Here is a 21700-nt window from a genome sequence, read left to right as displayed (position 1 = left end):
GCAAATTACAGTGAAAGCAAGGTAGACAATTCCCTGGTCACATGAAAAAAAATAAAAACAACTCTGCACTTTATGGGTTTATGAGAGCAAGATAAAAATGGATAGAAAAATAATGGCATAGGCTTGGGACATCAAAATGTTCTTTGTATCAGGTGTATGAGAAATAAACTCAATTATTCAGCAGAATGATATGCTTATTAGTCCACATCATCACTGTTTTTTGTGTATCTCCTCTAAACAAAGCCTTCTTGATTGACTGAGGCAAACAAGTTTCTTAACACATTTTTCTAAATTACCATTGCTTAATTTTAATCTCCAAACATTAATCCCCAAAACTCTAAAGGAGACAGTAATTCACTAAGTGACAGACTTTATTAAAGTTCCAATTGTTTGATGGTCTCCCACAAAGCTGAATTTTTAAAGTGGAATTTTAGGCTATAAACATTTTACAAACTTCTTTTACCTTTAATTCCAACCAGCACTTGAGCTGGTCAAGTTTTCATGCCTATGTTAATATAACATAATTTTAAAATGCCAATTCTTACTAATAAACCAGAAATAAATGGCACAATTTAGACTATGCAACAGCAGTTACCTTTGATTCCCATATTCTGCTAATGAATTAGAATACGTCATGGTTCAATCACTTGAGAAAACTGGCAGTATTCATTAAGATACAATGTTTACTGTATGACTCTGTAATTCCATTCTTAGGTATACACACAAGACACGTGAGGACCTCTGACACAAAACTGAAGAAAACCCAAATGTCCACAGATGGAAAAATAGATAGATTGTGGTGTGTTTATACACTGGGATTCTGCAAAGCACAAAAAACAGCAACATGAATGAATGTTGAGCAAAAGAAGCCAAAAACACCAAAGAAGAGGTAATGTATAACTTCACGTAGAGGAATTTTCACAAGCAGACAAAACTAAAGAGTGGCGATGAAGATGAAGATAATAATTATGTTATGGCAGAAGATGGGATCTGACCAGGAAAAGGGAGGCAGGAGCCTTCTTCAGTACAGGAAGTGTTCTACCTAGTGAAGTGAGTGGCAATCCCCCAGATGAGTATGTACATGGAAGTCCACAGAGCCGTACAGGTTCCTCACTGGATGCATTCTGCATTTTATACCTTAATAAGAACATTTCCTATGAGTAACTGATCATTATTCCATCTGTGTACTTTGGACACTACAAATACAAAGTATTTCTGTGTTTGCCAGTATCCATGCTGCCAGAGAAGACTACACTCCAAGAAAAAAACTATGGTTCCATCCTTTGTTATGCTTGAAAAATTATTTTCCTTGCTTCACTGACAACTGATAAAATGAATAGCCCATCTGTAAAATGACAAGATCGTAAGATTGCAATGCATTTGCGGTGCAGGAGGATCTGATGGTCACATGCCTTAGTAACATTCTCATCATTGTTATTAGGATGCCACAGAGGTAGGCCTAAGCACTCTATTTCTCATAACCATGTTAGTAGGTTGCTCCAACTAAGTTTCTTGATATGTCTTGCAATGCTGAGAATGATTTCCTGGTATTGCCTTCCAAATGACTTCAGATGGCATTGTTTTTCATGTGGTTGAACATAGCAGTAATTTGGCTGCCTGAAATGCTCATTCTAATTATAGAAAGCTTAGTTAAGTCAACTTAATTATTAAATAAACACCTTGGAATCCCAGCTTGTTCACAGACAGGAAGGTGTTTAAAGCTGCACAGTGAAATGTGTGAATTGTGAGCTGGGCGGTCAAGATAGCCATTTTATGAAAATAAAGACCAGTCCTTTTCATTGATTCAAACCTTGAAAAGAAGAGCGTTTGAGGATGCCGGTGCCTCCTCCATTAACAGTCTCCCTCAGCTTAAGAACTGCAAATCCTCAGAGGGATGGGCCCCATGCATGAAGCCAAGGACTAAAATTCATTGGTCTTGTGTTTAAGTCCCAGGTACATTTATTTTTCTTCCAGAAACTTCCCAGAACTTCTTGCAGTTCTATTTTCTGACATACACATTCTTTCAGCACATCTTTTTTTGCCCCTTAACTCTGTGTCATGCTCTGAGCATGTCTTGCAAAACAGAGTTGGAAATCACTGGATCTCATATACCAGTGATCTATCCAGCTTGTTAGCACCGTGCCAGGCACCAAGGAGGACACAGCAAGGACGTGGCTTTCCATGTGGCTGGAAAAATGGGCTCATGTACACGAACAAGAAGGAGAATAAACTATGAAGTGTAGAATGAGGTGGGGAGTTCTGAGCTTCCAAAAAGACCAACATGATTTTCAGAGCTCTGTAGCAGAAGCACTGGAATCGAGCCTTGAAGGATGGATTTGGTGGATGCAGGGAAGGGAGGCAGACATTTCAGGTGAGTGGAACTTGGGGGGAAAGGCTGGGCCCTGCCTAGCAGTAGCAAGGTGATGAAAGGGTGATGACACGAGTCCATGTTATAGAGGTGAGGGGATCTAGGTTGAAGAGAGAAAGGCAAATGCTGTTCATTGATTCAGTGGGGATTTTTATCAACTCTTATGTGTCACAGATCCAAACAATGAAAACAACCAATGGTGGCCAAAAATTCTACTCTCAGGGGGCACCTGGGTGGCTCAGTTGGTTAAGCGACTGCCTTTGGCTCAGGTCATAATCCTGGAGTCCCGGGATTGAGTCCCTCATCGGGCTCCCTGCTTGGCAGGGAGTCTCCTTCTCCCTCTGACCTATTCCCTCTCATGCTCTCTTTTTCTCTCATTCTCTCTCTCTCTCTCTCTCTCTCTCTCTGAAATAAATTAGAATCTTTTTAAAAAAATTGTACTCTCAGAGCTTACTTCCTAGTTAGGGAGGACTATAGCTGTGAAGTGTTCCTCTGAATCTACGTGAAATTACAACTGTGCGGAATGCACTCAAGGATGGGCCGGTGGTTCTCAGATGTCATGGGCAGGTTCAACTTAGACAGGAATGGCTTTCCTGAAAAAATGATGCGCTGAGAACTGAAAGAATGGGAAAGAATGGGAGAAGGATGCAGCGGGAAGATCTGGAAAGGCGGGAACATGAGCATTTGCAAAGACTCAGGAGGAGGCTGCATGGTGGACAGACGGGATCTGCGGCTGGTATGAGACGGTGAAGAAGGGGAGAGGGATGAGAGGAGGACCGAGGGGTGAGCAGGCCTCGGACCAAATGGGACTGGGAATACTGTGGGGGTGATTTGGCAGTTTCTACTTAGAGCCTCTGAACAGCTCTCTGTGTGTCTGTGGGGGTGGGTGCTTATATGACCTGGTCAGATTTCTGTTTTGAAACAGTCATTCTGGGCGCCTGGGTGGCTCAGTGGGTTAAACCTCTGCCTTCAGCTCGGGTCAGGGTCCTGGGATCGAGTCCCATGTCGGGCTCTCTGCTCAGCAGGGAGCCTGCTTCCCTTCCTCTCTCTCTCTGCCTGCTTCTCTGCCTACTTGTGATCTCTCTCTGTCAAATAAATAAATAAAATCTTAAAAAAAAAAAAAAAAAAAAGAAAGAAAGAAGGAAACAGTCATTCTGGTGCGATGTGTACCAGCAGTCTGCATGGGCTGGGGACATCCCGGTGGAAGCTCCTGCACATAATGGGGGCCTAGTACGCTGGGTGCCAGTGTTTAGATGGTGAGGCAGGAAACTGGAGGCTTACAAGGTTTTTTGGTATGCTTAAAAAAAAGAAGAAGAAGAAGAAGAGCCGGTATGTTTAGAAACTCGGTCTGGCAAGATGGATTGGAGAACAGGGAAGTCAGCCAAGAAGCTGCCCAGAGAAGCGTTAAGACGTTGAACCAGGTGGTAGCCAAGAAGAAGATCGAATACCCTCCCCTAAAAACACCAGTAGCTCCTACAGCCACTTACTGAGTCCTTAAACATTCCAGACACATCAGATGTTCTGTTTGGTTCCTACAACTACCTCTAAGTTAAGCATTATCTCAGGTTTACAGATGGGGACATTGAAATGGAATTTGCTCAAGGGTCATAGCTGGTAAGTGGCAGAACCAGGGCTTTCACCCAGGGCTTTAACATCAAAAGGCGAGCAAAACTGCCTACGGGAAGACGATGCAGGTGTTAATGACCTATGGGACAAAAGAAATAACATGGAGCAGCTGAACGTGACTGCAAGATTTAAAGACTGAGCAGAAGGAAAACATGCCTCCAGTGATAGCGATGCAGATGTAGGAAGGAAGAAGAAGGTGGACACACCAGATAGGCTAGAAAAGGCTCACCACATAGGGGGACTATGGATGCTACCACGGAACGGTTCAGAGCAGCCCCTATGGTGGGCAGAGGCCCCGAGGTGGTCCAGCAGTCCTGGGCCAGTGCCATGTCGGCCCTCTCTTGCCTCTCAAACATTCAGCTTAGAGGGGTACTCCCATCTTTGGCATATATGTTCTCTTTGGAAGAATGCTTAAGACCCTCTTTCTGAACTGACATGAAAGGGGTCTCCTGCTCTGAATAAACATCTACAGTTCAAAAGAGTTAATGACTGTACACACTTTTGAAACAGAGCCAAGCAAATATTAAAGAGAACAGACTGTATCACTGTTACTACTCCCTCTCCCCCAAAACTCACTCAACTGATTTTGAGCAAGTATTGAGCAATTTTAGCACTTCATTGTTCGATTGAGATTCTAGTACTTTTTAGGCCAAACCTAAAAGAGAAACACAAACTGTAATCTTCATTAAATTCCCCAAACTGTATCTTCTCTTCCATATCATAAAATAAGGTGATCTTTGCTGCAGAACAACTACACCAATTATGTGGCATCTAATCAGCTGACGTCGAAAAGAAATGAAACAGCACAAATGAAATTAGAGGCTAGAAGGGATAGAGTTTTTAACGTGTCACATCACACGGCACTCACCGGCACTGACCTTTTTTTCCTTTAGGTTTTGCTGTCCTCTACGACTTAGTTATAATATGTTAAGACATAATATATTGTCTTATTTTTCATCTTTTCTAACCTACAGCTCCTTTTTGTTCTTTTTTATGAGGTTTCTGTATGCTACTTTGTTAACAGACGTGTCCAGTATTTCTACTCCCTTTTCTCTGATACGGAAGTGCCCACGCACACGTACGCATGGTGCCTTCAAAGGGATGGTCCAACATCATGTCCATAGGATGCACATCGCATCCCTGCCCTCAACCCTACTTCCCCCAGAAGCAGCCTTGCTGCCCTGCTGTTTACATTTCCACCAAAGATCGTGTTTAGCAAAGAATTCCATAACTTAGCAAAGGCTGGCAAACCACTGTCCTGTGCTATTTCCAACCATGAGCTCCTCCTCCTCCCAGGACCTCCATTCAGACACTGAAGGTGGTATCCAGGGAGAAAATGAACAATGGCCTGACCCTGATGGGCGGAAGAGCCCTGCACTAGGATCTTCTCCACCGGTCCAAACAGGTTCGCGCTGGGCACTGCTGATTTATGATGCCTCCATGGGGCCCTGACAAGGGCTAGGCAAATATAAGCATAATTATTATGTGCATCAAGAGACATTAATTAAAGCATGAAGAGAGGAGCAATCTGCTATCTGGAAAAGAGCCAGAAACCTGGAGTTGGGAATTAGAGATTGCCAGCTCCTGAATCAGGTAAGCTTGACCTTGCTGATCTGAGTTGAAGTACAGATTAGGAACCAAAGAGAAATGCTCGTCTTTCCTTGCAATTTCTTTATATAAGAACAAGGGTCATTTTTCCTGTACGATTCCCTAGTCTGGATTTCCTGCTTATCTCCATGGTGTCATTTCACATGTTCTCTCGTCCCATGTATCTGCTACACGTGCGTAGCTTGAGGTAGAGCAGGGGCTGGTAAATTTCTTTGGTAAAGGGTGAGATAGGAAATACTGACAGATTTACAGGCCATGTAGTCTGTGTCATGGCCACTCAACTGTGCCTACGTGGTGGTGAGTGTGACCACAGACAATACGTGAGGGAGGGCGTGTGGTCGTGTTCCAGTGACTTTATTTCCAAAAACCACAGTTGGGAGGCTTCCTCGGATGCAGATCCAAGCCTTTAGCAAATATACTTCCTGGATGGTACTGCACATGCTTCAGGAGCCGTACAACGTCTGGCTGCCTCTTTTTTGGGACATTAGCAAGCCACTGGGGTGATGTCTTGATCCATCATTCCACTAGAGGCTGCAGAACGGCAATGTTTATTTTATTCCTCTAGTTCTTATTAGCTGAAGGACTACTTTAATAAGAAATTTCCCCTTCATCCATTTAGTTACCCCTGGGATAGAATTCATAAGGATACAATAAATGCTTGATTTGTTCCTTTTGTAAATAATTTTCAAAGTAAAGAGTTGGTTACTTAGCATCCTCCAAAGGAAACTAATGAAGGATTTTTCTTTTTCTGTCATGAATTCTTAGATTTAAACTTTAGTTAATTCTTTCAATCCATTGCAGTCATTATTCTTATCGATGCGCTAATTATCCAATAGCTAGCCAGTGGGAGCCTCTTGAAGTTGGTGCCTGAGTCCTTTTGACACATCCTCAGTAATCCTTGATGGCATCGTCACTACACGACCTATTATGTCAAGACATTCCACCTAATTTAGTCCCTGCTCTAGCTCTATCGGCAGTCAGCCGTACCTCCGAGAAGGCACGAGTGCTAAGGGAGGTCACTGTTGCTTCCTTAGTTTCAAGACGACTTAGCAAAAATATTAGGATATACGTGCATTTTTAAGAAAGATTTATCATGAATCCATACTCATTCATACTGGGATCTCCAATTCTAATTTGAATTAATATATTCCATCTTGTTTCTCTTTCTCCTCTCTCCCATGCCGAAAATCCTAGTTTCCCAAAACACTATACAATTTTATTCCCCTCACAATTTTTAGCCAAGGTTGAGCAGATTGGACAGAGGATCAGCTTAGGTAAGTCATAAATGAAGAGCTTAGTTTCTTAGGAAACGGCTTTTCTATTCTTTCACTCTTCGGTATATCCTGCTGGGTCTCGGGCCATTCATCAGAAGGCACAATCACCCCATAATGATTCCTTAAACTGGAGACATGGACTCCCTGGATCTCAGGACAAGTTTCAGAGGGGAAGGTGAAAATCAAGTGCATTTTATGAACTATCACTGCTTGCTTCTTCCACGCCCTGGGGTGGGTGACTATTAGTCAAAAAGACTAACTGTCCACTCCACCAAGATTATGCTGGGGATAAAAATCCATTTCTAACAAAAATTGTCACGAACAAAAGATTAGACCAGAACAGGAGAAAAACAGAGGCCACAGACGCTTCTCATTTGTGTTTAAATAAGGGCAGGAGGGCTTCTTTTTATATCCATATAAATATGGTATATGTCAATGTATGTCATATAATATGTTATATATATCAATAAAGAAGAGACCCAAAATAGACAATATTACACAGAATTTATTTGTCAACATAGAATATATTCTGTATTCAACGATCATACATTGAGCTCTATCGTGTGCCAAGCACTGTGCAAGACTGCAGGTAATCAAAGATGAATATAACACTCCCACTGATTTGGGGGGCAACAAAAATGTAAGCTACATAAAAAGCTATTTGAAACATAACAGTGTGAGGGGCACCTGGGTAGCTCAGTCGTTGGGCATCTGCCTTCGGCTCAGGTCATGATCTCAGGGTCCTGGGATCAAGCCCTGCATTGGGCTCCCTGCTCAGCGGGGAGCCTGCTTCTCCCTCTCCCACTCCCCCTGCTTGTGTTTCCTCTCTCACTCTGTCTCTCTCTGTCAGATAAATAAATAAAATCTTTAAAAAACTTTAAAAATTAAAAAAAAACCCCACAACAATACAGTGAAAAAGTACCTGAAGCACAGAGAAAGGGGAGATGAATTCTCAACAGGGAAAATCAAGGGAGAGTTTTATGGAGGAGCTGGCCTCTCAGTTCAGTGGTGGAAAGTAGGAAGCATGTTAATATTCCAGGCAGAAGATCAGTTTCCGCACAGAAAACGAGGCCTGCCTCCACGATCAGGAGGGTAAACACCATGATGGTATGAACCACCACAGCTTGTAATTATCAGAGAAGGGGACCATAGCATTCCTCACAGGAGAATTTAAACTGCCTCTAAACGTCGGTGAAAAGGAGGCTAAGTCTATGCCCCCTTGGGTTCCCTCACCCAGGCTCCCTGAATGCCCTCTACCACCTCATTAATCCATTTTCATTCCCCAAACCAAGGACAGAAGGTAAGTGCTCTAAGAGAAGCTGCCACTGTACAGGGGTAGGCCACCAAGGCAGGCGGAGCCATTTCAACGAAAGAGAATATTTTTTCTATCAGGAGAGACAAGAAACACAGCAAGGGAGGGATGCAAACCAGTATACCTCAGTAACAAAAGAGCAAGCGATCTGTTTTAAGGATGTGCATGAGCGGAAAATCACAGCATTGGGGAAGAGCTGGAGGCACCTCTATGCATCAGACAGTCTGCTGTGGGCACTTTTCATCTCTTAAAGCTGGGATTTCTATTAAAATAAATTTGTGTACAAACTGGATTATTCTGTATATCATTTTAATAAGAATATTAAAACCTAGCAACACGTAATATTTTCATGGGAGATTTGAGCCTCTGTCTTCCTAAAATATGTTTATTGGTACTCACGGTACAATATGTGAATATCATAAAACAAATATCCGCAGTCTCACCCACTTGTTTCGAGCTCTTCGAGCTTTGTTTCTGGGCCTGATTTGCCAACACAACCCGTGAAAGGAATTGTGCTCTTTCATCTCTGATGAGATAGGTTTCTGTCTTGTTTACCTGCCACTGCTATCTCTTTTCCCATCTCCTGTTTGTGTAGCTGCAGACACCACAGAGGGAAGGCAACAGAGCAAACGCACTGTTTGCATTTCTCACCAGAGTCCATCGTACTGCCTGAATAAGGAGTATATTTATGCTTAAGCCTGGATCCAGGACAGGACTATTTCAAAGTTTAAGAAGACGATAAAACAGATGATAGACAGACAAAAAGATAGAGAGATAGATAAAGATAGATAAATTAAAAAGGGAGGAGGCCCAAACTGCTTGGGCCTCAAGTCTTTCCGGGACAGGAGCCTGTGACCACCTCCAAGGGATGTATGGAAATGGCTGCCAGCCAGGACAAAGGGGTTTCTTGTCATCAAGTTGTGCTCATTAGAGATAAATAATTTCCCTTCTGTCTGGTTGATTTAACTTCTCTGTGATTTCGATTTTGTGTATGTGAACAGAAATATTTACTAACACCCGAGGTCTAGGAGATCATAGAATATCGAAGATGGAAAGAAGCTTAAAAATACAGTTGGCTCATAAACAACATGGGTTTGAACTGCATGGGTCCACTTATATGTGGACTTCTTTTTTTTTTTTTTAATTTATTTATTTGACAGAGATCACAAGTATGCAGAGAAGCAGGCAGAGAGAGAGAGGAGGAAGCAGGCTCCCCGCTGAGCAGAGAGCCCAATATCCCAGGACCCTGAGATCATGACCCGAGCTGAAGGCAGAGGCTTTAACCCACTGAGCCACCCAGGTGCCCCTTATATGTGGACTTCTTATAGTATAGTACTGTAAATGTATTTTCTCCTTCTTGTGATTTTTTAAAATATTTCTTATTTCTAGCTCACTTTATTGTAAGCATACAATACATAATATATAACATACAAAATGTGTGTCAATCCCCTGGTTATGCTATTGGCAAGACTTCTGGTGAATAGCGAGCACTTAGTTAAGGTTTTAGGGAGTCAAAAGTTATACTCGGATTTTCAGGGAACCTGGCTGGCTCAGTTGGTTAAGCGTCTGACTCTTGATTGTGGCCCAGGTTGTGATCTTATGGGTCATGAGATCAAGCCCCAAGGCTGGCTCCACACTCAGGGGCATCTGCTTGAGATTCTCTCTCTCCCTCTGCTCCTCCCTCACTGGCACGTGCTAATGGTCTCTTTCTCTCTAACATGAATAAATTTTATATATATATATATATATATATATATATATATATATATATATATATATATATATATAAAGACTTTCAGCTGTGCAGGAGCAGGGGATCAGTGCCTAGTCCCCATGTTGTTCAACGGTCAATAGTGGTTCATTCCACCCTCGTAGGTGATCAAAATCACAGCTTCAGATGGTTAAATTACTTGTCCAGAGTAGCACAGCTCAATTTAGAGGCTTGTAGGAGAACGTTCTAATAAAATAGTGGGATAGAATTCTCTTTAAAAAGGCTAAATTAGGGACGCCTGGGTGGCTCAGTTGGTTGGACAACTTCCTTCGGCTCAGGTCATGATCCCGAAGTCCCAGGATCGAGTCCCACATCGGGCTCCCAGCTCCACGGGGAGTCGGCTTCTCCCTCTGACCTTCTCCTTGCTCATGCTCTCTGTCTCTCTCTCAAATAAATAAAAAAAAATCGTTAAAAAAAAAAAAGGCTAAATTATATTTTTTGATTAAAGATATTTAAAGACATTTATTCTTAGGAAAATAAGTCATCATATCGAAAGAACTTCCTATTAAGCTTCTGAGATGACGGCCACAGAAATAAAGGTGAGAAAATCAGAAGCAAAGACATCCTCAATTTCATACCATAAGCAGTGCTATGGTCTGAATGTTCGCATCCCCTTAAATTCCTATGCTGAAACCTAACCCCCCAGGTGAATGTATTGGGAGACAGGGTCACAGGGTCATTGCAAGGTAGTTAGGCCATAGGACAGAGCCCTGGAGTGCTCTTACAAAAAGTGCTCTTTGAAGAGGCCCCAGACAGTTTCCTTGCCTCCTTTGCCAAGCGGGGACAGAAGTCACAAGCCTGTAACTGGGAAGAGGGCTTGTACCAAACCTGACTATGCTGGCACCTTGATGTTGAACTTCCAGCTTCCAGAACTGTGAGCAACCTCTGAGGTTTATAAACTCCCCAGTTTATGGTGTCTTTTTTATAACAGCTTGAAAGGACTAAAACAATGATAACATCCTTTAATAGAGGATAGAGTTTAAAGTACAAAGCAGAGAAGGTATAAAATTTAGCTCTTCTGATGTGTTTTTGTTAGCCAGAGAAGAACTCCTAGGTGTTGAATACTGTACCTTTTTAATTTCAGATTTCAAATTGCAAGGGTTACTCTGCTGGCTGAAGAGGGATTTCTTGAATCTCTCTATAACCCTTCTTTTCAAATTGTGGTGCAAAGCTGGAGGAAGCTGCATAAAATGAGAAAACAATTATTATAAGCAAATTATTAACACTGCACAGATGACTCCCAGGAAGTATTCACTGAAGGTCAGTGTAACAACCTTAATTCAACGGACTAAAAAAGAATAAAAATTCTACTTCAAATAGCATGGTGAGGTGTGATCTTGTTTCATTCCATAATCCAGAAGGAATATGTTGCTCTTCTCTCTTTCAAAAGGCTGCTTCTATTTACCCTATTGTTCTTTCATTTTACTGGTATTATTTTCACATAACAACAACATTGCACCTATAAATTGAATTTGGTAAAAGAGACTTCACAAGGAAATATGCATTCTAGCAGATGTTTAGTGCTTACGTCATGCCTAAAATTTTGCTAAACACGGGAAGCAAGGCATTCGTCCTGATGGATCTGATACTTTAGAACAGGAAGTACATATCTGCATTACTACGTAGTCCTGTGTCTGTCAGTGGATGCTCCTGAATATTCACATAGAGGGAAATCGGATTATAGGGACCGGTTTTGTCAAGAAGAAGAAAATGAATGAGCATACATTGGGGCTGGGCCAGGATGAGCTGGATTTAATAACTTAGTAGGAAGTCCCTCTTAAAATCTTAGAAAATATGGTGATTGGATGAAACTGGGGATTTCAAAAATTGATTTTGTAGTGCTTTGCAGTTGAATTTAGACAAGGAAACCAAAGATCCTGAAAAGCACAGAGGGATGAAGTAAAGTTTGGGAGAAGGATAAGAGAGCAGAGAAATAGGGTCAGAATGATAAGGGGTTTCAGAGTGCAAATAATGTCTGGTTTGTTTAAAATATGGAGAGGACCTGGAAGGAGATGAAAAAGAATCACTAAGAACAAAGATGGCTAAGTGGGAAGGAAAACATGGTAGTAGGTGCTCTTAAGAGTAAAAGCAAAACCAAACAAATCAAATAATAATAAAAAAAAAAAAAACCAAGACAATAATTCAAAGTTTACATCAAAAGAAAGGCAACATGGTAGTGACAATCATTTACCCACCCCCACTCCATTTTTCTAATACTCTCTTAGAGCTTATGTTTGGTGCCCTGTGACTACTTTGGGCCAATGAAAATTATATGTGTCATTCTGAGGATGAGGAAATGCAAAGCCAGTATGTTTCCTCCATCCCTGTCCACCCTGGGCAAGGAGCTTGGATTCCACCTATTCCAGATGGCATAGCCACAAGGCCACAAGGGCCACCTGACCTGTCTAACTTTAGCTAAGTGAGACATAAAACCTCTATTGTATCAAGCAAAAAGATTTGGGGGCTTATTAGTATAATACAGCATTCCATATCCTGGTTAATACAAGAAATGTCTATTCATTGAAGTTTCATGAAGCAGGGGAATGTATAAAAGGTACCAGAGAAATAAATAGGGTCAATGGAGGTTCACAACAGCTGATTTTATAGCCAAAGAAAAACTGTTCATCAGTCTAAACACAATAGACTATGGGACCCATTAATAAGCACCGTAATGCTATAAGCAGAGAAACAACATAATTGAAATGTGCTTTTACAATGCATCTATAATCCTAGTCAGTCCTTTGACTCTGTTTGAGTCAAAGCAGGTTTAAGTACAGAGGAACCAAAACTCTACTGGAGGGTCTGAAGCCCTTTATTATACTGAAAGGTTCTGTAAATTGACAGCACTGAATCTCTACTGAGCTCTTTTTATGTCAATACTATAGCATTCTTGTACCTTGCTCCAGATGTAATCACTCTCCCTATCCCCAGCAAATAGTCATAATTATTGCTGTCATTTTACATAAAATGAAAAGGGAAATAAAGAAATGTGGAGAGAGGGAGAGAGACAGAGATTTCTTGGCATTAATGAGCAAATTGTCGGAAGACAGATGAGAAGGAAAATGAGTATACGTGATATATGTGTGCATGAGAGATTAGCAAAAGTGAAATGAGGTTAACCTAAGAGGAGGACCAGACAATGAAGAGAAGAGTTATTTGCACAATTTCCTAGCAAAGGAAGAGTGGAGAAGGGATGGGAGAAGCTCCTGGAGATAACCTTTTGGGATTTGGTAATTCCCTACTGTTTGACACTGGAAGTTGCCACTTCCCAAAATTAAACACCAGAGGGCAGTGTTGGCCCAGGACCGTCTAGTTGTTGCCTTGCATGATTCTAATTGCCAACGAGAGAGGCAGAAGCGAGCCTCTGATACCCCTAATTGTTTGCACAGCAAACTTTGAAGGCGTGAAGACCAGTGGGTCCTCAGTTTCCTTCCAAAGTGACTTACGCCAACACTGGCAGCTATCAGTATGAGATTACTAATTCAAATATCCTAAAAATCCTTGCTATTTAACTTGATAAAACTCTCGTTAACTTAAAGTTGCTTTTATTGCTCCTGATTGCTTGAATTAATTCTCATAAAAGCTTTCTTGAATAAGTTAACAGTGAACTAAAGATTCATACACAGGGCAGTATTAGAAAGATATTTTATCTTACTGGAAAAATTGTCACTATACACAGCATCCATCTTTAAAAGTTTCATGGAAGAATTTAAAATTTTACACAGAATGATGACTCAGGCATTGTTCAATCGCAGAAAATGTATTATATTAAATGTATTATATTAAATATACTATATTATATTTAATGACAATTACACTAAGAACAGAATAGTAATCCCTATGATTTGTATGTGCCAGTTACTATGATCACTCCTTTATGTGTATTAAGTCACTTTTCTCCCCACAATAAACTTATAAAGCAGGTACTAGTCTATAGGTAAGGAAATCAGAGTTTAAAAACATTATGCAACCTGCAAAGATATTTTCTGAGGTAGTGTGTCTTTTAACACAACTATTATCCTAGAGCAAACACACCGCTATAGCATTACTATCATTTAATATTTTACATTAAAACTTCACATACTTTATCTTCTTTAACACAATAGCCCCATAAACTACCCGAATATTACCGATCAAGAAACTGATTCTAGAAAAGGCAAGTCTCTCACCACCCATCTAAGAGCTTATTTTTTGTTCATGTTTTTTGTTCTGATCTCTGTGTTCTATACTAGTTTCTTGAACTTGCATTATATTCAGATACTTTCTAAAATACACTCTCTAGTATCTCCGAGAATGTTAGCAGACCATCAGTAGGTGAGAGGATGCTATTTGAAGTGACTTATATAATATCTGATTACAAAAACAAACTATTTTGATATATTGCTTCTTAAGAGATTTCTGTAAATGCTAAAAAACTCAAAATAAATATTATTATAATAAATTATATAAATTTATTATATATTTATATATTATATATTTATATATATTTATAAAATTATGTAAATTTTTATAAATTATATAAAATTGTTATCAAAATAAATAGACAAAATATAAGCTTTCTTTTAGAATTTGCGAACGCCAAAAACACGACTGCACTTAGATACATGGGTTCACCCTCAATTCTGTTTAATCTGTCCCCCCTGCCATTAGTAGCCAGGAGACCCAGATAAGAGAAATTAGGATGGTCCTAGTTTCATCTATCACTACTCCTGAAAAAACCAGTCTGTTTCACTGATGACAGTAGCTAGCATAACTGCATCGGGGGAAGCACATTGCTGTTCTCAGCCACATTTTTTTGTTTTGTTGGCAACAGCTGAGAGTGTTAAGATGGCAGTCCAAAGCAGATCCATGTAAACTCTCTATCTGTCCTCTAGGAGACAGCTGTTTAATTTTTAAAAGTTGCCATATGCTGATTTTCAAAGCATTTCTTTAACAAAGCAATCAAACTGTAAGTACAGAATTAAATCCAGACCTTCAGCTGGCTGCATGGGTTCTACCTAAGCAATCATACACAAAGACTCAGACCAAAAGGTGACATACGTATACGTTGGTCATCTTATGTGCCCAAAGATCGATTTTGGTTTCCAGCAATGGAAATGAACCACTGATTTCATTCTCAGCTGGCTGTCCTAAGATTACAATCTCAGTTTTGATAAAAACAGATGTCAAATCTGTTTTGACAGCGTAAGGGTTTTAACATCCTGCCTTTTAAAATAGTTGCTTTTAGATGATTTCCAAGATCTGTCTCCATGGAAACTGGATGGGAAAGGCCACCACCGGCCAAAAGTAAGCAGTTTCCTCTGTAAGGTTATCTGCAGTTGTCAGGAGGGATCTGGCCCTGCGACTCAGGGCAGTTATCACAGCAGAAGTCTGCAAGGGAGTCTGACTTGGAAATAAACATGCAGACCAGAAAATTTGTTTGTTTGCCTGTTTGTTTATTGATCCGGGTTTACTTTCAGCAGTTTTCCTTTGTAATTAGCAGACACAGAAAACTGATCCTGGTCTTTAACCTATAGTAAATTCAATAGTATAATGTTTTGACTTGTTTTTATCTCCTTTATTTGAAAGGCACATTCACTTGGGTTAGCATTGTAATTTAAAGTTCCCCAAAGGGGAAACATTCCTTACTATTTGCAATGTCATAAACCTTCAAGTATTCTGGAAATACATTTTTAAAAAACCCACAATGGTTACATCTGAGCTTGTAGCAAGGAATGCCATCTTGCCAAAAAATATGAAATCATTTGTTATGCTAGTAGTGTGAGAGCATAATAATAAGATATTTATAATCATTTCATTCTTGCTTTAACATATTTTGAAATCCAATAAAGAAATGGAATACATCCATTAAAAAGTTTTTTATTATATAAAAATTAGCAAGACAGGCATATGGAAACTATATTTAAATTTCAAAGCCTATTTTCTCTCAATTTTGTACTTAAGCATTGAGTAACCAATAAGCTATTTAAAGCTATTTCCATAACACTAAAGTTAAGAATGCTTCCCCATATTTCTGCATCAGCATTTAAATGGAAATGCATTTTTGAATATAATATCTTTACTCAACAGAGGTATAGCAGATCATGTTTTGATTTATTAAACAATTTTCCACGCCCCCTCACGTTGCCATGGACCCCTACACCCTCTTTCATTTAATCAGGTAGACAATTCAGTGGGATTGCCTAAGGGAAGGGCTGACAGCAGAAAATGGAGGAAAAAGTAATCAATTTCAGACTCTGGAGTTTCAAAAGGCTAGTCTTCATGGTGATTAAAAAGAATGCCCAGTTTGGGGGGAAATGTGATAAATAAGAGCCAGGCTAGGGAAAAGGGGGAAAGGGGAAAGGAAAGCAGTGAGAACTCAAAGGTGAGTAGGTTCCAGGAAGGTCCCAAAGAAGGGAGCACCTTGCCTAGCCCCCTAGGCTAAGTGTGCCAGCTGCCCATGGGTTGCTTCTCAGCTCCAAATCCACGCTTCAGTGCCCTGCACGTGATACTGGAATTTCTCCCTTGACAAGATGTTCAGCTCTCTTGGGAGAGCGCACTGGAGGGATGCTGGAGGAGGAAGAGGCTTGTGCCTCAGTCCTGCAGCCCTGAGTGGTTAGCTGGAATGGGAACACCCAAGCGGTGCTCACTCCCAAGCAACTTCAATGGCACCAGTCTTGCAGGCAGCTGCCCAGAATGTTCCATGGAGCAGCACCTACCATAGGACAGACTCCTCTGGTCCTATAGAGGGCATTTCCCAGTCCAAGCCTCATGTGCTGATTTCCAGCAAGTTCCGCAGCAAGACAACTCACCATGGATGACTTGCCCCAGTCCCCCAGAGGAAGACTTCCTTGCAAGTTTCTCTAGCACAGCACCTCACTGGATTTCTCAGATCTTTCCAATAAGGTCTGGACCTCAGCCTGGGATGAGGTTGTGCTCTTTTATTTTGTTCCTTTCTTGGATGCTCTCTGTGCAAGCCTTATAAGTAGTGACTTCCTTGTCTGCTCTTCCTACATTCTTTAGATTTTTCTTTTCCCCTCCTTTTTAAATAATACCCTGATGTTATTAATAATTTTTAAGCAATTTTTTATATTAAATCTTCCCTGTTGAAATTACCAAGCAGTTTCTGTCTCCAAACTGGACCTTCGCTGATACAGAGCAGTTCCAGGAAGGTCCCAGGAGAAGGACCAATACAGATGGGATTTGGCAATTGGTTTGATGGTTCCCTGGAAGTGAGTCCAGTTCTGAGTTTTGCCATAGGACCGAGGATGCAGGTAACCCATGGCATGCAGTGGCATCACAATCAATCAGGGTGTCACTGTGATAAAGAGCCAACTGAACCAAGCGCCCTGCAAGTTCACGTGGCTGCCACACTTGACTGCTAGGCAGTATGAAGACTACAAGGACTGAGTCAGGGGAGGCATTCTTCAAAGTGCATCCAAGCACTTAGAAAAATGACAAGCCTGGGTCCTTTAACTCTTGGTTCAAATCAGAGGCTAAGACCCAAAGAGATTCCATGATAGCTATAACAGGACCTGCTATTTCTTGCTACCACAGCACTGATATGGCTGATAATCAAATAAGAATTTAATTGGGCAGGTTGCTAAATTACAATGTCAGTTAAATGCACACCATGCCAAGTTTCTCATGTGAAAGTTAGGAAAAGAATGGAATCCTAAAACTTGAAATAGGGACATTTTGCTGGATCCAGATAAAAGTAACAATCTTGAAATTCAAGTCCCTCAGAGCTATCATTGCCAGCAGAAGTAGCTTGTCACTCTGTGTCTGAGATATCAAACCTTCTTTTGCTTGAAAACTTTACACAAAACATATCTGGGACAGATGAGGAGTGATACCTTAAAAAGGAATGCTTATTCCTCATAAGGTCCCCAACAATGAGGCTCAAGTCCATTACTAGGGTCAGGTCTCAATATGATTTCAGGGAACTGGTACATAGTATGACCCAAGAGGAAATAGCTTATCCATCAAAATAATTGCAAGACTTTGTTATTATATAACAGCAGCAACCCAGAGAACATGTGTGGTAGGCTCTCAGGGTTTTAGGCCAAGGGGAATGAAATATAGCACTAGATCAGGCTGAATTCGTTCATATGAGTGCTCGTACTACACAGTTCAGATTTCATGTATTAGTCATGCAGCTGAAGGTAACTGCTTAATTGGTTGGTGTATCACAACTTGAACTCAGTGGTGGCCTACATTTAATAGGGATAAAATGCCAGAGCTTCCGTGGTATGTGGAGGGGGAATTCAAAGGCCTGGAGATAGGAATGTTGGGGTAGATTTACCGTATGTGACTTGCACACTCACTCCCCAATTACGTTCAGCAAGAACACTGAGAAGCTACTCCTGTCATTAAGGCAGTGAGAAATAAATTAGAGAGGGGAGCCCCGGCATCCTTAAAAACTACTGTGGTCGGGGCGCCTGGGTGGCTCAGTCATCAGGCCTCTGCCTTTGGCTCAGGTCATGATCCCAGGGTCCTGGGATTGAGCCCCACATAGGGCTTTCTGCTCAGCAGGGAGCCTGCTTCCTCCTTTCTCTCTGCCTGCCTCTCTGCCTACGTGTGATCTCTGTCTGTCAAGTAAATAAATAAAATCTTTATTAAAAAAAAAAAAAAAAAACTACTGTGGTTGCTTTCCTTTGTAGGCCAGGGACAACACGGAAACTACAGGATTCTGATGAGGATCATGTGACCCCAGAGAAGCAAAAGCCAAATGACAGCACTTAACCACCAGCGACATTTACCATGGAGGGTGAGAGAGTTGTACTGTTAATTAGAATGCCTTGGCCCATAGATTTTTTTTGGTGGTGGTTAACTGACAAGGGTGTTCCTGGGAAGGAAATAGGTGGTCAGCTTACTAGATTATTCCTTAATCTAAACAACAGAAAAGAATCTAAACAACAGAAAAGAAACACTAGGCTTGGTAGACAAAACAAAAACAAAAACAAAAACAAACCACCAAAAAACAAAACAAATAAGAAAAACACTCCAAAACCAAAAAACAAACAAACAAAAAAACTGATTTTGTTGCTGTTGCCACAGTGGAGAGTCATGGACTCTCATATAGTGTCAGTCAATTCAAAGACCCAAAGTCCTTGGTTAGTGGCAAAGCTGGGACCTCTTTAGGAAGGGCCCCAAAACACTGCTGTTAAGTATACGCTATAAATTTTCCTTCAAGCCTTGCCCAGAGAGACCTGCAGCCATTTATCAGAGTGACTGTTCACTGGGGAGAAGGAAATACACAGGCTTTCAGAGAACTGGACATTGGCTGTAAACTAGCACCAATTGCTAGAGTCTGCTAATGCCAGCGTGGCATACCAGTTGGCATGTATCTTTTGTCCGTTTGTCTGCTTTTGGGGGAAGGTTAAGTGTAATAGCTCAGTATGACTTACAGTGGACCCAGCTAGTCCACAGACCTGGTGGAATTTCCCTCTAGTACTTGAATGTATAATTGGAATTGCCACAACTGGCAACTGACAGAATCGCCAGATTGGCTCTCTGGATCTTAGACTGAGGAAATGTTTATGTGTTTCACTCTTTGATATGTTTCAAGTGCATGGAACAGTAGCACCTAATCATAGACACCTAATAATTATATGTCAAAGGAATGAATGAATGAATGAATGAATGAACTGCATAAGATGTGCAATCTTAAGCTTCAAAATACTTGCTACTTTCTTGTCCAAATGCTTACACTTCATCTACAAAAATTTCTTTTCTTATTAACAATAGGACTTTGGACAACTTTGATAAATGAACATTCAATTTGCTTATCAGATAGCTTTCTGCAAATTATTAGATATATAGATACTAGATAGATTTCTATAAATTATTAATAGCCATTTTCTAACTGATTGCATCCTCAGTGCCTAAGAGTCAATAATCTCAGACCTTGTGTTTTCATTTCTCTGAGATGTTCTCTGAGGATGTTCCAGCATCCTCAAGATTAGTGAGTGGGCACTCCTTTTCTTTCTTTCCTGTAGCGAAGCTGTTCAGAACTCAGCTCTGTCCCCTTTCATCCCCACACTGAAGGGCCATTTGTATTGTAGTTTATTTTTAATGGGACACTGACAATGCAGGAGTAGGTTAGGAACCATAGGGGAAACCTGCCATATTTGCTTTTTTTAAACCAATGACCTTTCCAGCCCTGCTGCTAAGCCAGAATGTTCCCTAATATATGTAGTTGGAGAGGATAAAAATCAGCATTCATTCTAAGTGAAAGTGCCACAAAGTAGTTTTCAACAATATTAGCATCAAACTTGTTTTTGAGATGAAAAGGAAATAAAAAGCTCGTACGCTGACCTGTGTGATGTAGATGATTTTGTGCAGCTGAATTAAGATCTGCTGAATAGGATCGCTGATCTGTCGTACTTTCCTCTGGGACACAGCAATCCCTGCAGATGCTGCGGATGATAAATTCTGCAGTTAGTCAAGATCCTGGTTTTCTCTTCAAAAGTGGTATTAGTGAAAAATGGTGTAAAATTCTGAAAAAAAATTAAGCTAAGATCCTTATCCTACCTACCAATGAAATAATATGCAGAAACCCGACCCTGTAACACTTCAATATTTTACAATATGGGATGCAAGACTTCTTTCCTTTACTTTTAAGACTGCTAAGGAAAATAACAATGTCACCTTTTATAACATCTAAAAGACTCGGAAATTTTGCCTGCAATCATGTCAGGCTTTCACCAGGAGTCAGTGGTGCTTTGGATACTGTGACCTTTGAAAAGCTGGGCTACAGCTAGATGCAGTTAACAGACTATCAGACTTTTAAATTTTACAGTCATTATGCCCTTAGTACCATATTTTAAAACTAATTTTATTAAAACTACTGATGCAAATGCTGAATAGGCAATCTTACAGAGGAAAAAACAAAAAGAACAGAAATAAACAAAAACCAAAAATCAAAAAATGTATAATTTGTAATAATCAAGGGACTGAAAGTGATTGTAGCCTTTGATTAGTACAAATTTTCACCTGGATATTTCTCCAGGTCTAAATGAGATACATTTTATCATTTATCCTGAGTCCTTATCATCCAGCCACACTACTTTTCACAGTTCAAGGCTAACTTGGTACCAAATTGCTTTCTCAGCTGCTTTCTCAGCTTCAGATGTCATAGCCACAAGTCATCCATTCTTAAATTTGAGGGATATAAAACTCTAAATTAGCTGCAAGGCCACCTCTGACTCTTCCCACCCTCAGATCCACACTGAAGAAAATGGAAGAGAGACTTCAGATATGTGGATGTAGAGAATCCTCCCGCCGCCCCCCAGTTCCTCTTGCGCCTGCTCTTCCTTGGTGTGACCTATAGCATGCTTTCTACAAAAAGAACAGCTCCGAAGGCCCTCTCTACTTCCCTCCATACCACCTTGAGTCTGTAGAAAGTTCAGTGTGAACATAATCATTGCTTTAGCAACAGCTAAAATTTTGAAAAATAATTCTTATATAAATGATTTCTGAGAAAGTTTTTTTTTTTTTTACCATAAAAAATTGTTTCCGGAACATTCAGTGAAAAAATTTCATGTGGTCATTAAAAGATTCAACCTGTTCTATTATAAGCATGTGACAATTAATATTTAGGACACAGACACAAAAAGAAAACAAACATAATGTTTAAAGAAGTACCATTTTCTTTATGGGCATCTTTACTGAGTTAAGAAATCCATATTAAGAATTATCCAGTTCCAGCTTATCTGCGTTTAATACGTTGTTTAAATGTTTGAAATGCAAAGGATTTA

General features: G+C 40.5%; 1 protein-coding gene across 9 annotated transcripts in view; it reads right to left on the bottom strand.

The window, feature by feature from the left end:
* Window positions 1-21700, bottom strand: part of NEK10 (NIMA related kinase 10) — a 245500-nt gene that overhangs the window by 13478 nt on the left and 210322 nt on the right. For 7 of the 9 annotated variants that reach the window (XM_059162436.1, XM_059162431.1, XM_059162432.1 and 4 more), the window contains 2 exons: window positions 20259-20359; window positions 11030-11140 (listed from right to left, as the gene is read on the bottom strand). In XM_059162436.1, the coding sequence (XP_059018419.1) occupies window positions 11030-11140; window positions 20259-20359 (212 nt within the window). Of the gene's footprint in view, window positions 1-11029; window positions 11141-20258; window positions 20360-21700 lie in introns of those variants that run through there. The other 2 variants (XR_009350870.1, XR_009350869.1) reach the window with 1 other exon arrangement.

The sequence above is a fragment of the Mustela lutreola genome, chromosome 2, assembly GCF_030435805.1.
Source record: "Mustela lutreola isolate mMusLut2 chromosome 2, mMusLut2.pri, whole genome shotgun sequence".
Lineage (NCBI taxonomy): Eukaryota > Metazoa > Chordata > Mammalia > Carnivora > Mustelidae > Mustela > Mustela lutreola.
Note: the sequence above shows the minus strand (reverse complement) of the source record. Positions and strands in the feature narration are given on the sequence as shown.